This window comes from Calonectris borealis, chromosome 3 (assembly GCF_964195595.1).
Source record: "Calonectris borealis chromosome 3, bCalBor7.hap1.2, whole genome shotgun sequence".
In the NCBI taxonomy this organism is placed as follows: domain Eukaryota; kingdom Metazoa; phylum Chordata; class Aves; order Procellariiformes; family Procellariidae; genus Calonectris; species Calonectris borealis.
Window position 1 is genome coordinate 95,029,590 of NC_134314.1, and position 21,570 is coordinate 95,051,159.

The 21,570-nt window shown below is 36.6% G+C and overlaps 1 protein-coding gene across 2 annotated transcripts in view; it reads left to right on the top strand.

Moving 5' to 3' along the window:
• Positions 1 to 21,570, top strand: part of DNAH8 (dynein axonemal heavy chain 8) — a 152,249-nt gene that overhangs the window by 99,269 nt on the left and 31,410 nt on the right. For both annotated transcript variants that reach the window (XM_075146803.1, XM_075146804.1), the window contains exons 60-71: positions 303 to 467; positions 1,041 to 1,267; positions 1,660 to 1,778; positions 5,767 to 5,870; positions 7,597 to 7,773; positions 9,869 to 10,036; positions 11,246 to 11,458; positions 12,832 to 12,969; positions 13,310 to 13,437; positions 14,537 to 14,708; positions 15,508 to 15,663; positions 17,810 to 17,965. In XM_075146803.1, coding sequence (XP_075002904.1) covers positions 303 to 467; positions 1,041 to 1,267; positions 1,660 to 1,778; positions 5,767 to 5,870; positions 7,597 to 7,773; positions 9,869 to 10,036; positions 11,246 to 11,458; positions 12,832 to 12,969; positions 13,310 to 13,437; positions 14,537 to 14,708; positions 15,508 to 15,663; positions 17,810 to 17,965 — 1,923 coding nt within the window. The remainder of the gene's footprint in view (positions 1 to 302; positions 468 to 1,040; positions 1,268 to 1,659; positions 1,779 to 5,766; positions 5,871 to 7,596; positions 7,774 to 9,868; positions 10,037 to 11,245; positions 11,459 to 12,831; positions 12,970 to 13,309; positions 13,438 to 14,536; positions 14,709 to 15,507; positions 15,664 to 17,809; positions 17,966 to 21,570) is intronic.

Genomic DNA, 21,570 nt, shown 5'->3' on the forward strand with positions numbered 1-21,570 from the left:
TCCTTTATCTCTATTTCAATGAAAGCCAGGAAAAGATAAGGAGCTGTGATGGGTATTTCAGTAGCCTTTATTAAATGAGTATTCACTGGCCAGTCAAGATCTGTACTCTTCCTGAGCTAGACTTCCTAGTTTTTAATGGAGTTACATGAAGTCTAAATCAGGGACAGGTTTGGGTTTTAATCTGTCTAAACAGTATATATGCAGCGAGAGAGATACAGATGTAAACAGACAAATATTTGTAAACTCTATAATAATTACATCCATGCAATTTATTTTCTTACGAATTTTAATTTTATAAAAAGATATCTAATTTATTTGCTCGGGATGAATTGGATGAAATCACCCAAGGATTAATATCTGTGATGAAAAAAGAGATGCCTCGGTGTCCTCCTACCTTTGATAATCTTTATGAATATTTTTTAACTCGGGCAAAGAAGAACTTGCATGTTATCCTCTGCTTTTCTCCAGTAAGTTTTTTCTTCATATCTGTCTTCCTTACTTCCACTAGCAAACTATCATATAAGGTGTGACAGGATTATTCAAGCTTTATATTTTTAAGGAGATTTAAAGACACATAAAAAGATTACTGAAGTCTGGTTATAATTGCTAAGATAGTAAAAGTAATCGCACAATTGTCAGAACTTAAAACAAAATACTTAAAAATTAAATAATTCCTTATATGTTAAAGTGATTTTTATTTTTTCCTTCTGGCATATTCTTTCCTAATACAAGTCAATGAATATATCTTTGTGAAATTCTTGCTTGTTACTTGAAAACAAGAATTTAATGGAAATTAAAATAAGTTAATTGAAGTTTTAAAATATTAAGAAACATACTTGTCACTAACTTATTTCTTCAAATTTCATAAAATATTGAATGTTGGAAATTTAGCAAAATACTTATATAAAAGAAAAACTGCAGGGTGTTCTAAGCAGAAAATTAGCATTAAAAATAGACTATTTAGTTGTTTATATGAATTAAACATTTTGATCTACCTAATTAAGTATCATATTTTAAACTAACAGTGTTACTTTCTTTAGGTTGGTGAGAAGTTCCGTGCACGTTCTTTGAAATTTCCTGGTCTCATATCAGGGTGTACCATGGATTGGTTCAGTCGATGGCCCAAGGAGGCTCTTGTAGCTGTAGCCAGTTATTTTCTTTCAGAATTTAATATGGTCTGCTCTGCATCAGTTAAAACACAAGTAGTGGAAACCATGGGTCTCTTTCATGATATAGTTTCAGAAAGCTGTGAGAAATATTTCCAAAGGTAATATTTTATACAAATGCAATAATTAATTCCAAAAGTGTTGCTACTGATAGTGTTTTTTGAACTCATTGTGTTATATGAATCAATAAGTGTCTTTTAAGGCTAATATAAAAATAAATCTGCTTTACCAATATATGCAAAGGCCATGAAAAGGAATTGCTATTATGTTGCAAATTTATTATCTTCATTCCCACTATTCAACAATCTTTAACATTGCTTATGTGGATAAAGAGAATGTAATTGGAAATAATGGTTTGCATTATGAAGAAATTTGATTTTGACTGAATTAAAGACTTGATTTATATAATCTTCTGTTTCACTGGAAGTAATCAAATGGCTGTACATATAAAAAATATGTATTAAGTTGATGTTGCCAATATACTATGTTTTAGGTATCGAAGAAGATCTTACGTAACACCTAAATCTTATCTCTCTTTCATCAATGGCTACAAAGAAATTTATACTGAAAAGTTAGAGAGTATTAATGAACAAGCTGAACGTATGCAAATTGGTAAGCTAAATAGGGATAAACATATATTTCTATGTATGGTCTCAAATGATCTGTGTTTTTAATATTAGCCTACTTATTCAGTGATCACTTAAAATCAGTTCTGCTGGATCACAGTTCAAAACTGGTAACATATGAGGACCATTTCCAAGCACTCCAGCTATCACCAATTCACAATGATTCTCTTACAAAAAAGCTTCAAAGAAGCTGCCAGCTTAATCTTTCATCTCAGCATTCTATTAAACTTTAGTATTTCCAGTTTAGCATTTGTAATAGCAAGTAGAACCTGAAAATGGCCAGAGAGAGCATCTGATTTACTAGTGTAGAGAGAGGTAGCTCTAAACATGGTTATTAATTTACTTCTGGATTTGTCTATGGAAATTCTCACTATACAATCTGAGCACTTCACAGTTGATTTATTTCAGATTTCTGCTGTAGAATAAGTAGCTGTTACTTGTGGTCGTTTTACAACTAGGGATCTGAAATACAGAAAAGTATGATTGAAATGTTCTTCTAATTTTGGATATCTGTTTGAAATGACCTAATTTTTGGTATTAGATTAGTACTTAATGAGTTCAGAATACATTTCCAGTTTTCTCTGGTTTGCATCTAGACATGCTTTTGTAAATCTACAAAGGCAACTGAACAGCTTAGAAAACTTGGTCTTTGGGAAAAGATACTGTATATCAATCTAAGAGAATAGAGAATTCTACATGATAAGATTTTTTATACAAAGGTAAAAGGATGTAGCATTTAGACAATGATTAACAATGCAACTGGTACATTTCACATGAAGAAAAGAATAGAAAAAGAATGTGTAGATATTTATTTTATTCACAAACTGTTTGCTGAATTAGAATGGACTTTAGAGGAGTAAGTGAATATTTTCACGTTATGCAAATTTCCCTGTATGAATCTGTTGCCAGTTCTAGAAATCAGAACTTATCATTAGTCCTGCTTGAGATGAGGATAAAGTCTGAGAGCCTTGAAGATTTCTGATGGTGGGGTTTTTTTGGTATTCTTTTTCCAGTCCTTGTATTTTCAAAAATAATTTAAAAAAAGTAACCTGAGTAGCTTCAGCACTGTCAAGAAAATTTCATTTGTTGATTTTCCTAGCCTCTGACATGATATTATCGCTAATTCCTTACGTGGTCTTCAAAACAAAATGACCATGTACATGTACATCTTCTACTGCAGCATCTTTATATCACTGATGCTCAGAAAATCATGTCTGTCATGGGCAATACTCATGCCAGTTAGAAAATATTCTAAATAGTTTCACTTGCGTAGAAAAGATGTATTACAAAACAACAAAAATACTGGTCATCCCTGACTCCAAATGTTCTCCAGTGTTTACTGCATCCTACGGAACTTTCTCAAAAGGTTTTTTATCAATTATTTAGCTACTATCTCACACATCCATCCTTTAATCCTTAGTCTTTCATCACCTAATGTCAAAAAGATTTAGAAGGATAAAAAGATTAGCCTTGAAAGTTGTTTCAGTTTGTTAGGAGATTATCCTGATATGGGATTTAAATTTTATGTTATTAAACTCAGCTGAGATAATGTTGCTCATTTCATCTCCTTATTGAAGTTTTTTCCCTGTATGTAATGATGTCTGGGCCAATTCCAGATGCTTGTAAAGCAGCAAAATTGTAAGAAATACCTCGATCAATACTGATTTCTAGAAAAGTCCCTGGCTTGAGCACACTGAAAGTGTGCTTGTCAGCACTATGGTATCTATACGAGCAACGCACTTTGAAAGCTAGAAGTAATCTTTTTTCTGCTTTGTCACTTTGGGTGAAAAATCTTGTAAGTCAGATGAGGAAAAAACTGAGATCCAATGATAATTACAATTATTTCTGAATGCTTAACATCTTGTGTCTTCTCTCAGAATCGATCTGGGGAATCCTTGGTAGAGCACCACATGTGTAGATAATGTCTTTTGATATAGTACTGTGGTTCTACAAGAAGACCTCAGTTTAGCTTTGACAAAGTGGGCATGTCATCCATTTGAGCAACTTGTCGCTAGATCTTCTGCTAATTAAAAGTGATAGAAATTACATCCTTGAGGTAGTAAGAGTACTGTGGCTGTGTCTTAATAAAGATTTTTGTAATTTTTCTATATTCACTACTTTTCTGGAGTCATCATTCAGACAAGTTACAAAATACATTGACAAGAGATAAAGATTACTTTGATTCTCTCTATAGGTTCAAAAATATATGCTGACTTTTTAACTTGCTTTAGATAAGTTGTAGCTGATATCAGTAAGGTTCTTACATGGAGTTCTACATATCCCTCTGAAAAATACTATTCCTGTTTCTGATGTCTAAATCAGTCATTCGTTTATGACTACAAGCACTAAAAAAGAATTATCTGCTGGCATGGTATTGTTGTAATGTTTCTTGTGATTAGAAGTATGCAGGGGACATAAAGAAGCTGTAAAGTTTTCTTGTTAATAACAGAAATTCTTCGATTGTTCTTGTTCTGCGTATTCCCATTCTTTGTCCATCTTTCTTTATTCTCACTCTAAGATTGTAGCAGGGAAAGCTAATGCAGCAAAGGGTATAACTCTCCCTTTCATAGCTTCTCTTTCAGAACTTTTTTTTACAGTGAAGTAAAGTAACAACCATTTTGGAAATCGCTGTCTGAAGAGTGGGAGGTGCGGGTAGAATGTTAGTGTGTATGTACCTCTATCCCTCATAGTATTTTAGGAAGCGGCATATGTCTGGGAAAAGGTAACATGCTAAAACATGTTTTAGTGAATATATCTTTGAACTTTATTGTTGACAGTGGCAAAATAACCTGTATTTTGGTGAGTAATAATAAAAAGCCTGTAGAATGGCAGTAGCTGAATCATGAGGCAGCTGTGTCACAAGAACAAGAAATGTGCTAGGAGAGAATGCTTGTCTGTGCAAAATGTGGTAACGGAAAAGTGGAGAGACATCACAGAGAAACATCACACATCAAACGTATAACTGCAAGGGTGCTCTGACTCTAGCCCTTACGGAGAGAGGGAGATAAAGGGAATGCTTCCAGGCAAGTTGTAAGATTTTAAGATTCAATAATGAAGAAGAGAGAAGAGCTAGAGAGACTTCAGCATGCAATGTGGAGCTCAGGAATAGCCAAAAATCTGTGCTCAAATCTATGAACAAGAGAGGATAGAAAAAAAGAATGCGTGAATGCATGGGGAAGACTGAACATATAATAATTATAGAGGGAGTAAACTCATCTCTTTCTGGGCAACTGTTAGTGTAAGGCTGAACGGCCTCTATGGATGGTTGCTTCAGCACATATAAGAGCTATGATGGGACTGGCCCTAAGCCAGGTGGGTGCAGATGCTTTTGTGTGCTTTTCTGCACTCTCTGTCACTAGGGACAAAAGAGAGTAAACTCAATATGCAGGAGCTGGAGGTTGTAATCTTGCTGTGACCTTTGGGTCCACTTCTGGTGACTCCACTTCTTCCCACTTCTTTCTAGAAAGAACTCCCTATTGGAAGGCAGTTATGGATCTTAATATTTATGTCATTTCCTTATGCAATGATAAAAATGCACTATCAGTCTGATTTTCTGATTGTCCTGTGACTTTATGACACAACATATCCTTGACATACTCCCTCCTTTTTTTTTTTCTTTTTTAAGTCTATATAATGAGCGTAAGGATATATTTTATTAAAGGTAATATCCCAGCTATACACTTTCAGGTACTGTTTACAGCTATAACAAACTAAAACTAAGAAGTATGGATTTATCTTTTGAAGAATCAAGCTTGTTTATAATCATTTTGTGCCTTGTGAAATTATATTATCCATGAACATGAATAGTAAGCGCAATCATGATAGTATGACTGTTTACATGCACTTTGTCTCCTTTACACAAATTTAAATGAGAACACAAGGTACAAGGCATTTGGGATCTAGAGCTAGATTGTATTATCTAACTAGGAAAAAAATAGTTTTCATTTTTCTGAATTTTATCTTTTACTTAATAGGTCTGTCTAAGCTGATGGAGGCCAGTGAATCTGTTGCTAAACTCTCTCAGGAGTTGGCCATTAAGGAGAAGGAACTGGCTTTGGCATCGATTAAGGCAGATAAAGTAAGTACTTGAGTGTTAAATAGCAAAAGGCAGTGGATAGCACTAGGATACATAGTGGGGTAAAGTGCTCTTGCAGAATTTGCTCACAATTTGTACAAGCCAAAAAATGTGCATTGTGGTCTAAAATGAGGTTTTACTCCTCTCTCTGTAGCATGTTGATTCAGCATTTGCTTCTGAAAGTGAGGCACTTTGACTGCAACAGAGGTTGAGTGCCTTCCTTGTTCTCTTACCCATTCCTATAATCATCAGGTTTCATTTTTTGTTTCATGTTTTTTTGTGTGCTTGATTGATGTTTATTAAATTTGGGGTTATATGTGCACTTATTTGCAGATAAGAAGTTAACAGATGATAACAGGACTTTACTATTTCAAAATTGTTTAGAAAAAAGTTCATCACAGTTCAGTTTCATATTTTGTCTTTTACATTAATGAGGTGTCCATGTGTTTGAGATTGGTGGTCTGGTAGAAATCTAGTTTCCAAAATGACTCTCTGGAAAGGTATGTTAGGGAATGTATTAATACAGGCATTCTGTTTTCTGAAAGATACCATAATGCTATGATGGTGCATAGCATTATGGTTTGCACTGGAGAGCAAACTTTTGGCCAGTGTTGGCTAAGGAACTGCGTGCATTCTTCAAGGCCTTTTATCTCATAAGAGAGAAAATTATGACAGAAAGGGATGAAATCACACTTCTCACATTTCAGAATTATGAAAGATATGCTGGTAGAGTTCACTTTGTTTACTATTTATATTTGATATACATTTTGAAATAGCTCTCTGGCAATCATTCACATAGCCTGTTAGTTGTCAACTTTTTCAATAGGGCACTACTTATGAGTCATCAGAAGTAGAAGACGTATGGACAAATAATAAAAGAACAGATTTTTCTTTAAACTACATATAATATTGTTCATATTCTATATATTTCTTTCTTTCCCTAAGTACTGAGCCCTATAGAAACCAGAACTGGATTTCACAAAAAAAAAATTGAGGGATTTGGGGATTTTATCTATCATTTTTTTCTCACAGGTATTTGAGAGCATTATTTACGTTCTTGTAAATGCATACAGAGTGCTAGCCTTGACCCTATAGCTGATACTGGTCAAAAAACATTCTGACACTAACTGTATGCCACACATGCACAAGAGAATTAAAAATATATGTACTGAAGAACCAGGCACAAATGGGTTACTTCATTCTCTGACTTTACATGGGGTTGTTCCTTGAATAGACTAATTAAAAGTGAGTTTAGTCTTTTTAGACTAAAGGAGTAAAAGAGAGGCTGACCATTGGTGCAGATGGTTTGCCATCTTCCATTAGTTTTATTAGCTATACTATTTTTATTTTTATCTGCAGAATTATAGTCAAAAAAGCAAATACTTGTATTTGTATTATTGTATTGAAAAAGTATAGGTTCAAATAGGATAAAAATCCATCATGGGATAAAAAATTGGCTTTAAAAGCCACTGAAAGGTCTTCTACCCGTTATAAAAATAATTCATTTTTTACAATCCAACTCATGCTGAGAGACTGATACGATATTTCTTTGTGGGGATTCTGTAAATTGTATTAATTTTTATTCCATAATTATATAATGCCATATATAGTTAGGGTTAGCTTTATATTTTTCTGTATAACAGCCTTTACGTATCTGTTTTCTCTTGTGTCTGATAACTTAATCACTTGTTCCACCATTTTGATTTTATGTGTTTATTATCAATTCCAGGTGCTAGCAGAAGTCACAGAAAGTGCTGAAGCTGCAGCTAAAGTAAAAAATGAAGTCCAAGGTGTGAAAGATAAAGCACAAAAAATAGTAGACGAAATTGATTTAGAGAAAATGAAAGCAGAGAGTAAACTGGAAGCAGCTAAACCAGCATTAGAAGAAGCAGAAGCTGCACTGAATGTGAATAAAATTCTTACATTTTGATTAGTTTAGTACTATTTGAGTCACCCGTGAAAGAAAGGCTAAAACCACCAACATGCAGTTGTCACTTGGTTTTGACTGCTGTCACCAGCTCTTCACAGTTGGTGGTCATGTCTCTGATGAATATTTATGGAGCTCACATTTTGCTTTAAACACAAAGAGATTATTTTATAGTATTTGTTCTGCTTCCGCCCTAATACTTGATCATTATGAAGGTGTAAATCTTTCAAAAAGTTACAGATGCCTTTAGAATATCTGTTATTCTGAATTCAAGAGAGTATTTCTTGTGCTAAAAGAATGTTTTTTCTTCATGCTTAACTAGTTGTAACTTTCTTTTAAGAGGAATAAAAGGCTGTCTCTTCTTTCGCCAAAAAACATTTAATTTGGAGAGAAAGAGGACACAAGGGGGATTCAGGGCGATCAGAATCAGGGTTAAGAAATTTGAAGGCATTGCTGCACTACATAACTCCATTATTCTGCTCTGAAAAATTAAAAAGTAAAGAACTCTGGAATCAGAAATCAATGATGTATTATATTTTTAAGGCCTTCTGTTCCAGTCACCAGAATTTATGTGACAGAAAATATTGAGTGGAAAAAGCCAGAAAAGGAACATTGTTTGCTCTTACAGTGACATTTAGATAATGAGATAAATGAAAGTTCCAAAAACGGTCACAAAATTCACTTTAAAATGTGTGGACTCATACAACGCTACAGGCTTGGGGAAGAGAGGCTGGAAAGCTGCCCGGTAGAAAAGGACCTGGGGGTGCTGGTTGACAGCCGGCTGAACATGAGCCGGCAGTGTGCCCAGGTGGCCAAGAAGGCCAATGGCATCCTGGCCTGTATCAGAAATAGTGTGGCCAGCAGGAGCAGGGAGGTGATCGTGCCGCTGTACTCGGCACTGGTGAGGCCGCACCTCGAATACTGTGTTCAGTTTTGGGCCCCTCACTACAAGAAGGACATGGAGGTGCTGGAGCATGTCCAGAGAAGGGCAACGAAACTGATGAAGGACCTGGAGCACAAGTCTTATGAGGAGCGGCTGAGGGAACTGGGGTTGTTTAGTCTGGAGAAGAGGAAGCTGAGGGGAGGCCTCATCGTGCTCTACAACTACCTGAAAGGAGGTTGTAGTGAGGTGGGTGTTGGTCTCTTCTCCCAAGTAACTAGCGACAGGACGAGAGGAAATGGCCTCAAGTTGTGCCAAGGGAGCTTTAGATTGGACATTAGGAGAAATTTCTTCACTGAAAGAGTGGTCAGGTCTTGGAACAGGCTGCCCAGGGAAGTGGTTGAGTCACCATCCCTGGAGGTATTTAAAAGATGTGTAGATGAGGCGCTTAGGGACATGGTGTAGTGGGCATGGTAGTGTTGGGTTGATGGTTGGACTCGATGATCTTAGAGGTCTTTTCCAACCTTAATGATTCTATGATTCTATGATTATCCTGTGGTTTCTATAATGTATCTGTAACTACTTCTTCTAGACAGGTAGTGGCATGCATGTATCTTGTAGACACAAATTAATATGTTATTTTTGAAGTTTGCAATCATTTATTATTTTTGTATTAGTTATTGAACTAAGCAAAGTATCAGTGATGCTACTAGAAAATGATGTAAAAAAGCAGTATCTCATACCTATAGTAACTTAAAAAACAACTAAAATAACCAAATCCGTCTCAGAATAAATGATGACACTTAACCCTTAAAAATCCAAAATACTATTTTACCAAGGAAACTGCTTTTAATTAAATCCTGTGCAATTTTACCATATATTTTTCTTCAGTCACTTAGGCTGACAAGTTAAATTAATACTGCTGTTCCATGTATTTAAATTTGATTTTTTGAGTGATGTCTTTAGCATTGGGAAAATATTCCTGTCTAATATATATTCATTAAAATTATTAAAGTTTCATGAAGCTATGAAATTTATTAAAGTAAGTCCAGTTACTCACTTTTTTTGTATGTACTTAGTACAAACTTGCCTCAGAGAAAAGTATGACAAACAAACATTAAAATCAAGATATTGAATGGGAAAATAGAATATTTTCTATTGATGCAGGATTCTGTTACATTTTTCTTCAAATAGACCATCAAACCAGTGGATATCGCTACTGTTAGAAAACTTGCAAAACCTCCTCACCTAATTATGAGGATCATGGACTGTTGTCTGCTACTATTCCAAAAGCAAGTAGATCCAGTTACCATGGATCCAGAAAAGCCTTGCTGCAAACCATCGTGGGGAGAATCATTAAAAGTAAGTAGAATTTTCAAACAGTGTTTCTTAAACATCAGAAATAGCAATTTGCATATCAGAAAATTTATGATGCTGTTTACTCAAAACAGGACAGAATTTTGTAAGAACACAAACATATGGTTTTAAGATAGGCATAGTATATAAATAGAGTTTATTTGGTAGCAAGTAGTAGGTGAATTGCTTAGAGACTTTTGCAATAGGAGCTTTAAATTTTCCTTGTTCTATTCCTGGCATATGACCTGAGGGCAAATAAAAAATCATACCAATCATGTTAGCCATACCTGAGATAAGGGCGTTCTGGAAAACCCTTCTTTTTCTTTGGGAACTTGTAGGTTTACATTTAAACAGTCTTTTCTGAACCTCCCCAGGCTCCTTGATTGTTTGAAAGATTATTTGACTAACTAAGAGATAGTAGGTTTTCCCATTCTGCATTTCAATATTCCTGGCCCAAATTCCTTGGTCAGACAGCCATCTCTTCCTTCTGGACTTTGATCTTCTCTCAGGATACTCTTTTATTTCCATGCCTTCTCCTGCCATTCTTTAAATTCTGTTCCACCTCTATTAGTGTATTAATGTGCCAATATATTACCTCAAATTTTTTGTCATGCAAATGAAGAAAAATTACATATTTTGGATATGAATAGAGCTCTTGCTTTTCATTTAAGCTTTTCCAGGAATTAAGAAATCATCAAAACTTTTTATTTTCCACTGACATAATGAAAGGGGATAAGCAGTTATTTCATCAGTTGCCCTTAATATGTTAAACATTTGTTAGAAAAAAGTTAAAACCAATGATTTTCCTTTCCAGAAGAATTTAGATCACATTTCACAAATGCATAAGCAGTTTTTTTGGCATTCTTTAGATAAGGTACAAATGTATCTCTGAGGGTTTATCTTGGTTCAATTTTTTTTTATGAAATACTGCTTCTTAAATGCCTTTTAAATGGCAACGCAAGAATATGGAAGGTGGAAAGTACATCAATAACTTTCAAGCCTAGTTACTGGAGTGTAACTACTTAAAACTATAAAATAATTGAAGGCATGTGGGAGGAGTTACAACTGAATAGCAGAACTTATATTAACTGTATGTATTACCTTTTTTAACAGAAGAATTTTAGGAACTTTTTTTTTAACATACTCACCTATGAATAAGCTTTTGAATGTAAAATGTGTAAATAGCTTATAAATATCCTGTTGGGTTTTTTGCAGCTTATGAGTGGCCCATTCTTGCAAAGTCTACAGCAGTTTCCTAAGGATTCAATCAATGAAGAGACAGTAGAATTACTCCAGCCTTACTTTACCATGGAAGACTATACACTGGAGTATGGTAAAAAGGTGTGTGGTAATGTGGCAGGACTCCTCTCTTGGACACAAGCCATGGCAATATTTTATGGTGTTAACAAAGAAGTCTTACCTCTTAAGGTAATACATCATCTCTTGCTTTGTGTTTGCTTTCCATGTAATTTAATTTAATTTACTTAATAGTAGTAGGATTTAAAAAATGTATTTAGATAACTTTATTCAGACATAATTGCATGTAGACTTTAGTGGCTAAGGATGACAAGAGCAGAAAAACCCCATGTCCTCTTCTTGATTCTAGACAGAACAGAGAACAAAAAATTAGCCTAGATTAAATTTATGTGCTCTGGTTTACTGTGTACAATGAAAGCTGTTTTCAGTCTTTGTTTTTATTATGTTATAATTACTTCATAATTGTTTTCAAAAAGTTGTACCAGGAGAGGATCTTGATTCCTTCTCTAAAGAGTCCTGCAAACAGAGGTTTACAGCTATTTTACGTTCTTTGCTCTCACACGATAATGTAGAGGGACTGGAGGACTGATATCTTGCCCAAATATTGGCATTCTGAAGAGATTCAGAGCTCACATCAATAAAGGCGTTAATGTTGCAATAGTGGCAACCAAACAGAGTAAAACACTTTCAAGAGTCATTTTTACTTTAGTGTGGGTGTTACTTCTGATGTTTGCGAACATTTGAATAAAAGATTTCATCAGAGGTAAAGATCATATAGAAACTCAAATGCAATGATTGTTGCTTTTTGGATTCTAAAACAAGTATTTAATTCCTACATGTCGCACAGTTTACACAAAAAAAAAAAAAGAGAAAGAAAAAGAAAAAGACAAAAGTAAAAGGGGAAGGCATCTGAATGGTGACTCCAAATCTTTTCAACATTTTTTGTCACTGGTAGAAATGTTATTTACAAAAGTAACAGTAACGCAGGTGGATGATTCAAAAAAATTATTTAATGAATTTCCTGTGTTCAGCATAAATATCAATTTAGGAGCAATGGGAAGATTCACTGTTTTAGGACCATGGTTTTCTAGTGGGTAAAAGCTATATTGTTAGCTGATAAAGGACCAATCTCCTGTTTTTGTGATTGTTGATTGCTACAGAATGTACAAATAAAAAAGAAATAATAAAACATATAATCAAGCGAGAAGATTGTTTCTCTAGGCTAATCAATATGTACAGATCAGAAAGCTTACTTCCTTAACCAGCTTCTTTAAATGTAAATTTTTTTAAAAGAAATAAATTTGACAATATATAGTAGGAACCTTGAGTACTACATTCTTATTTAACAAAAAAAAATCGTATCTGCAATATATATGTGACATAGTTTTAAGATTAAATATTTTTAATATTCATATAAAATTAATATTGAAGTTATTTTGATGTATTATTGTCTCGCGATTACCAACTAAGCAGGCTTAAAATAATTCATCAAAGTATATTCAAATCTTGTGTGATTATTGTTTTATTATTTTTTCTCTTTGCAGGCTAACTTGGCAAAACAGGAAGGCCACCTGAAAATAGCTAATGCAGAATTAGCAAAGGCTCAGGAGGCATTAGATGAAAAGCAAGCTGAACTGGACAAAGTGCAGGCAAAGTTTGATGCAGCAATGAAGGAGAAAATGGTGAGATAAAATTATTTTAGTATTATGAAAAATGCTTGCATACAATACTGTTATGTAATCAGGAATTGATACAAACATGCATTTAGGGCCTCCCACCTTGAATGACATGGATGAGGTTCACGCATAAAAATAAGAGATTTAAATCTATGTTCTCTCATATTTCCTTCTTTCTGTGAATAAGAACATATTAGACAATAGATGCACTTAGAGTTCTCAAGTATGAATTTTAAATAAATAAAATAGTCATAATAAATATTAGAGGATGAAAAAATATATAAAATACCTCTTTAGATCTTTGCATTCTGTTATTAAATTAAGTAGGACATTTTTTCAATTTTAGGACTTACTGAATGATGCAGAAACATGCAGAAGAAAAATGCAAGCAGCCTCTGCGCTTATAGATGGACTGAGTGGAGAGAAAGCTAGGTGGACTCAACAAAGCAAAGAATTTAAATCTCAGATTAACAGGTATCAAATTCATCAGAGGAAAAAAAAACCAAAATACGTGTGAAACCTGAAGAGCTAGTAAGCAATTTAGTAGCTTTAATAGTTGTACTTCATTTTTCTCCTGGAAATCTTAATATAATTACACAGTTAAGTGAACTATCCTGAAATTTTAATTTTTCTCCCATAAGTGAATACTTGAGTGCTGAGTGCTTGTATTTCAAGTCAGAACAATACCTCCGATTTTGGAATTTATTTCCAAAGGGATTATTTCTAGTGCAGTTATGTGCCTGTATTTCAGCTGCCTCTCCTGCCCCCCTAACACTGCACGTCATTCCAATATTTACAATAGGCGAGAGGTAGGGATGATCTAATGCTGACACTGAGAAGGAAAATGGAAGGATTTCTAGCCTAATACTGGATAGGAAAAGAAGCATCCCTTTTGATATTAGCTATAGCATATTTGAATAAAAGAAGGAGGCCTAGAGACCAGACAGTAACCCTTGTCCTATAGTCTGTGTGTTGAAACACATGGGGGACAGTAGGCCTTATTCTGAGAAACTTGGAAACTTGGGAGTCCCCATTGTGTTGCTGTCCAAATGACAAAATGTTGATCAGCCTAGGAGCCAGAGATCCTAGCTGTCTAGAAAACAGGAAACCTGTCAAAATAGTGCTAAAGGTAAAGAGCCTGAAAGTTTAGGCTCAGCTTCTGTGGAATGCTTCTGTTTCCATAAATTTCCTATTGGGAAATTGGGCATTTCTGGTGAGGTCTGCTCATTCCAAGAGAATTAAGTTTGTATCTTCTGATAAATATTGTATTGCAGACATATTTTTAAGAAATAACTGATTTCTTTCTTCAGTTATGAGAGAAGGAATAGTTATAATCAGGGATTTTTTACTTTGTAGGGGTGAAGATAATGTTTTCATACGGTACTACTCTTAAGTTTTGCTACAAAAATGTTTTTGAAACACAAAGAAACTATTTGTTGTTCTCGAAGAGCAAAAGTTCTCTCCTTAAATTGTCCTCAGAACAGAAATCTTATATTTCAAAAGCTAGTTGTCTAAATCAATAGAAATTGAAATTGTACATCACCTTTTAATTATGGTTTTGTTCCTTTTCTAGACTTGTGGGAGATGTACTGCTCTGCACGGGTTTTCTTTCGTACTGTGGACCTTTTAAACAAAACTTCAGGAAGCTTTTGCTTAAAGATTTATGGGAAACAGAGATGAGAGCCCATAAAATCCCCTTTTCTGAAAACTTGAACCTGATTTCTATGTTGGTAGATCCGCCAACAGTAAGTTCTTGGTGCTTGGTGGGTTTAATTTTAATTTCAGTTAACATATTCTGTGACTGTTAGCTAGCATTATGCTTGCTAATCCCCAATATTGCTGTGCAGTGTAGTTCTGTGGTTTCCAAATGTTCTTGGCAATTTCCACTGAACATCTGAGTACTGAGCAATGTTTAGATAAATAAACAAATTACAACAAGTGACAAATTATAAACAAGTGACATATTATACAATTAGACAGTTGCCAGTAAGACAGTGCACTTTCAAGTATCTTATTTTGAGAACCCATCACTACAGGTATAGATCACATATCTGCTAAAACAGTGGGTTTGGTTGTCAGCTTTGGTTCTGTCAATATTATCTGGGTCTGGTTTCAAAAATAAATTTTGTGTCAACGAAAACATTTAAAAAAGAATGCATAAAGTCTTTTCATTCAATGTGAATGTATGAGAAACCAAACAGAGGACAATGCCAGAATCTTCAAGTTTCCTTCAGTAAATATTAAGGCCCAAAAGTTCTCCTAGTCTGGTTTTCTCTTAATTGATCCCAATGTTTAATTTGGCTGTCAAGCTGCCTTTTGACTTTCTTACACTTTTAAAATATATTGTTTATCATTCTATATAGTTAAAAATATCCATAAAAATAAAATCATGGAAATATTTTTCCATCTGCATTAGTCACTTTTCAGCAGGTTCAGATATGCATCCCCTTTGGATTGATGTCCCCATTATTTCTTAGAACAACTATAATTGAAGTATAATTCCAGTGAGATTTTATTCCAAACTACTTTTTTTTTATTCTTCAGATTAGTGAGTGGAATCTTCAAGGACTGCCTGGAGACGATCTCTCAATTCAAAATGGTATCATTGTCACTAAGGCAACTAGATACCCCCTTTTGGTAGACCCACAAACTCAAGGAAAATCATGGATTAAAAAGAAAGAACAGGATAATGAATTACAGGTGAACAGTGTTTTAAAGGAATAATGTGCTCTATTATATTCCTTCAAACATTATTGCTTTAGGGTGTGTCTGCATTTGAGTCAGCGTAACACATATCTGACATAACTTTAACTTGTGTGGAGACTGACAATGATGTAGATGCGTCAGCAGGGAACTTGACAAGAGCTGTAAATTCCATTCAAGGACTTGGAAAAAATTGTATAGTAAGTAAATATTGGTATAAAATCTAGCAAGAAGTATGAAAGAGAAGATGGTGTTTAAAATTGGTGAGTACGTTCCCCACACAGAGGGCAAAGTGGTGAAAAGTATAGCAAAAGAGTATAATACGAAATTATTAAATGAGAGTAAATTGGGCAACTATTAGTAAGATTACAGACAAATGCAAGATAACTTACAGCTTTGAAAATGTAGGCAAAGTACTTAAACTTGATGCAGTCCAGAATTTAGAACCTGAGATGGAATTCATACATGAAGTTACTGCTACAAAAGTAAATTGAGGACAACCAGTTGAAACCAAACCCAAGACAAATCTGTCTGTCCTAATGTTACTGCAATTTTAATAGCTCTTTTATAGCTTAAGCCAATAGGGTTAAATGTCTGCTCATGAAATATATAATACAAAGATGTTCAGGTGTCACCTGTAGTTTGCATCACAAATGAATTTTTCACAAATGAAATAGCATGGGAAAAGGAGCCTGCATTTTAAAACCCTTAACCTGAATGTTGCAAAATCTCACATGTCCTCCTGAATCTCAATAAATTTGGGGGGTTTTAGGACCTCTAGATTTTGAAGATTTTAAGTCTTGGAGTAAAGTGAATGTGAAGTTCTTGCTTGTAGTTTTATCATTAATAAAGCAAACTGTCAGAACCACAGAAAAGCTGAGGTTGGAAGGGATCTCTGAAGATATTCTAGTCCAGCCTCTCTGCTCAGAGCAGGATCTGCTAAAGCAGGTTGCCCAGGACTGTGTCCAGTCAGGTTTTGAATACCACCACCTCTCTGGGCAACATGTTTTAGTGTTCAACCACCCTCACAATAAAGTTCTTTTTTTTTGCTTATGTTTAAATGGAATTACCTATATTTCAATTTGTGCCCATTGCATCTTGTCCTGTTACTGTGTGCTGCTAAGAGGAGTCTGTCTCCCTGTTCTTCATTCTTACCCACCAGGTATTTATATACATAGGTGCATACCCTTGTGAGCCTTCTTGAGGCTAAATAATCCCAGCTCTCTCAGCTTTCCTCATATGTCAAGTGCTCCAATCCCATAATAATCTTAGTGGTCCTTTGCTGGACTCACTTCAGTGTTTCTCTTACACTGGGGAGCCCAGAACTAGACAGAGGACTCCAGATATGTGTCTCCAGTACTGAGCAGAGGGGAAGGATTGCCTTCCTCAACCTGCTAGTAATGTTTTTCCTAATGCAGCCCAGAACACCGTTGGCCTTTGCTGCAAAGGCAGATTGCTGGCTCATGTTCAACTTCTTGTCCACCAGGACCCCAAGGTCCTTTTCTGCAAAGCTGTTTTCCAGTAGAATGGCCCTATTTCATACCTGTAGAGAAAATCTTGGAAATAATATGAGATCTTTCTGAAAGTCAAAATCTAGGAAGCAATACAAAATTAGTGTTTTATTTATTTATTCATGTCTTTTAATGATTCCATATATTATGAATCCCATTTCATGATATTTCAGTCATCTGAGTTCATAATATTGTAACAGCAATTCATCTGTTAGACTGAATTCAGGTTTCCAGAAAGAATTTCTCAACACTTCAAAGCTAAAATTAGAAAATCTAGTCCTGAGGAAGTAGAATAGAAAATTAAATTTTAAATCAGAGATTTAAAAAAATTATGTAACATTTTCAGTTCCCAATAAGCTGTACCAGTTTTACTTGATACATTATTACTTTCATAATGAAGTTTTGCGGATTCCATTGCAGCCAATCTTTTAATTCACCTTTTTATGGTACTTTTCATTGTATACACAAGAAGTATTTCTGCATAAATTGCTGCATGGTCAACGTTTATTACTTTATTTAAAATGCAACTAACAAAAACAATGAAAAATTTTCATAGTTAGATCTGTGGTTTTCATGTAAGACTTTGAAGAAATGTTTTTGTCCTTATATCAATTTATAATTGACTTTTTGAGGTAACAACTTTGAATGATAAGTATTTCCGTACACACGTAGAAGACTGTCTTTCACTGGGACGATCACTTGTGATTGAAGATATAGGTGAAGAGTTGGATCCAGTCCTTGATAATATATTAGAAAAGAATTTCATGAAATCGGGAACTTCTTTTAAGGTTAGTAATCAAACAAAACACCTAGAATAAGTAGTTAGCTTTGTGATGAATGATATTTTACCCTTTTATTCCAAACCTCTGCTGAATCAGGTAAACTTTGTATTCAGTAGGGCAGTATGAAGCATCAAACTGAACTAATAAAGTATAGGAGACCAAGCCTCAGCTGAGTAGTAAGTTCATGAGTCTAAAATTTGAGTTTAACTACTGAAGTTACTACTGAAGATTCCAAACTGAAACTAATTATGTTTACCCTATTGAATGCTTACAATATTTTCTATTGATTTTCAAGCAATTTCATTTTACACCCTGTCCTGGTTTCGGCTGGGATAGAGTTAAATTTCTTCCTAGGGCTGTGTTTTGAATTTAGTATGAGAAGAATGTTGATAACACACTGATGTTTTCAGTTGTTGCTAAGTACCTTGCTAGTTAAGGACATTCAGCTTAAAAAAAAACACAAAACAAGTGTTGGGAGTGAGCACAGCCAGGACAGCTAGCCCAGCTGACCAACGGGGTATTCCATACCATGTGACATCATGCTCAATATATGCATGGTAGGCATGTTCCAGGAAGTAGCGATCGCTCCTTGGTTATCGGTCAGCACGGGTGATGAACAATTGCGTTGTGCATCACTCATTTTGTATATTCTATCATTATAATTATTATTTTCCCTTTTCTGTTCTATTAAACTGTCTTTATCTCAACCCACGAGTTTTTCTCACTCTTACTCTTCCGATTCTCTCCCCATCCCACTGCAGGGGGAGGGGAGTGAGTGAGCGGCTGCGTGGTATTTGGCTGCCTGCCAGGTTAAACCACAACAGTCCTTTTTGGCGCCCAATGTGGGGCTGGAAGGGTTGAGATAACGACACATCTGACCCAAACAGGTTAAAACGAATTTGTTATAAGCATTCATTATATCAGTTTAGTACTCGCTGGTCACAATGTTGGTTTATTTGCTCTCAGAGTTGTTGGATCTGTTCTTGGAGTTTTGGCATGTAGCACCTTACTGGCTGTATGTACTGCTGATTATTAGTTTTTATGTGGGGTTTGTCATCTCTGGGAAATGGATTAAGGTCATCGCTTTGGTATACTGTGTGACACTGGTTTACGTTATGATAAAATTATTGGTCACGAGCCTCTATTCAGCACTGCCATCATTCCTGTTCTTCAGGAGCTATCTTTTGGAAACTATTAATAATTACACTTTTTACCTCTTCACCTCGGAGAATGAATTTAGGGGGGAGACAGGATGGGACACTTTCTCCCACTTGTTCATCTTCCCTTCCATATCTTCAGAAACTCCTTTTTCTTCTATCTTCTTCATGAAGATGTCCACAATATTCCCTGAGAATTTTGAATATCCTTGGGATGGTCAAACAAGCATGTTCATATTGCTATGTCTCCTGAATGTGGTTCAGGTCTTGTTTAGGGTTAAACAACTATTCAGGAATACTGTCCAGAGATCAACCCCGGCAACAGACACGGTGGCTACTCAAACCCCCATGACAGGCACTGCAGCTACTTCAACCCCCACGACAGGCACTGTAGCTTCTCCAAGCCCTGCGACAGGCACTGTGGCTACTCAAACCCTGGCGACAGCCACCGCGGGTACTCCAACCCCCGTCACAGGCATTGCAGCCACTCAAACCCCGGCAACAGTCACTACAGTTACTCCAACTCCTGTGACAGGCACTGCAGCTACCAAAACCCTGGCAACAGTCACTACAGTTACTCCAACCCCCGCGACAGGCACTGCAGCTACCCAAACCCCAGCAACAGGTACTACAGGTGAACGAGAGGACCAACCCTTGCTGGTATCCATCGCCCCAAAAAAGAAATCTTTGAAGCGGAAGTCAGGTCATTTAGAAAGGGATGATGGAAAAGCAGGGCCATCACGAGGAGAGGAGGAGGAAGAGGAAGAACTCATAAACAAGATGGAAACCACCCGATCCCTATCCCTGGGTGATTTGCGAGATACGCAGAAAGATTTCAGCCATCGTCCAGGCGAGCATATTGTTACCTGGCTGCTCCGATGCTGGGATAATGGGGCCAGTAGCCTGGAATTAGAGGGGAAGGAAGCCAAATAGCTGGGATCCCTTGCTAGGGAAGGGGGCATTGACAAAGCGATTGGAAAAGGGACACAGGCCCTCAGCCTCTGGAGGTGACTGCTGTCAGGCGTGAAGGAAAGGTATCCCTTCAAGGAAGATGTTATATATCGCCCAGGCAAATGGACCACTATGGAGAGAGGTATCCAGTACCTGAGAGAATTAGGCATGCTGGAGGTGGTTTATAGTGACCTGGACAACGACCAAATGCCCAAAGATCCAGATGAAGTCCAGTGCACACGACCCATGTGGTGGAAGTTGGTACGGAGCACACCAGCGTCATATGCCAGTTTGGTGGCAGTACTGTGCTGGAAAGAGGAAGAAGCACCAACAGTGGATGACGTGGTTAGCAGACTCTGGGAATTCGAAGAAACTGTCTCCTCCTCCCTTGTCTCAGCTGTGGAGAAACTGTCCCAGGAGGTCCAGCAACTCAAAGAGGATATGTCCTATTCTCCACCTGTACGGACCAGTATCTCATTAGGAGTCATCATTTTTCTGCTCAGGAGAGAGGATATAGAAAGTACACACCATGGGGCACCCTGTGGTTTTACCTGCATGATCACGGAGAGGACATGAGGCAGTGGGATGGAAAACCTACCTTGACCCTAGAGGCACGGGTATGTGGAAAAACAATGACACAAGGGGGTTCTCCCAGGAAGAATGCTGCTCCGGTTTTCAGGAAAACCCTGTCTCACGACAGTCCAGTTTCCAGTGAACAGTTCCCCAGACAGAGTAGAAGGGCTGATCTTACTTTAGATTGTAATTGTAATGAAGAAATTCTGGACTTGCGTTTGCAAGAAGTGAGAAATGGATACTATGACTAGAACTAGAGGGGCCCTGCCTCCGGCCAGGTGGAGGAAGGGGACAACAGGGTTTACTGGACTGTGTGGATTCGATGGCCTGGCACATCAGAGCCACAGGAGTATAAGGCTCTCGTAGACACTGGTGCACAGTGTACCCTGATGCCATCAAACTATAGAGGGGCAGAACCCATTTGTATTTCTGGAGTGACAGGGGGATCCCAAGAGTTAACTGTATTGGAAGCTGAAGTGAGCCTAATCGGGAACAAGTGGCAGAAGCACCCCATTGTGACTGGCCCAGAGGCTCCATGCATCCTTGGCATAGACTACCTCAAGGGAGGGTATTTCAAGGACCCAAAAGGGTACCGGTGGGCTTTTGGTATAGCTGCCCTGGAGACGGAGGAAATTAAACAGCTGTCCACCTTGCCTGGTCTCTCAGAGGACCCTTCTGTTGTGGGGTTGCTGAGGGTTGAAGAACAAAAGGTACCAATCGCTACCACAACAGTGCACTGGCGGCAATACCGCACCAACCGAGATTCCCTGATTCCCTGATTCCCATCCATAAGCTGATTCGTCCACTGGAGAGCCAAGGAGTGATCAGCAAGACTCACTCACCCTTTAACAGTCCCATATGGCCAGTGCGAAAGTCTAATGGAGAGTGGAAACTAACAGTAGACTACCGTGGCCTGAACGAAGTCACGCC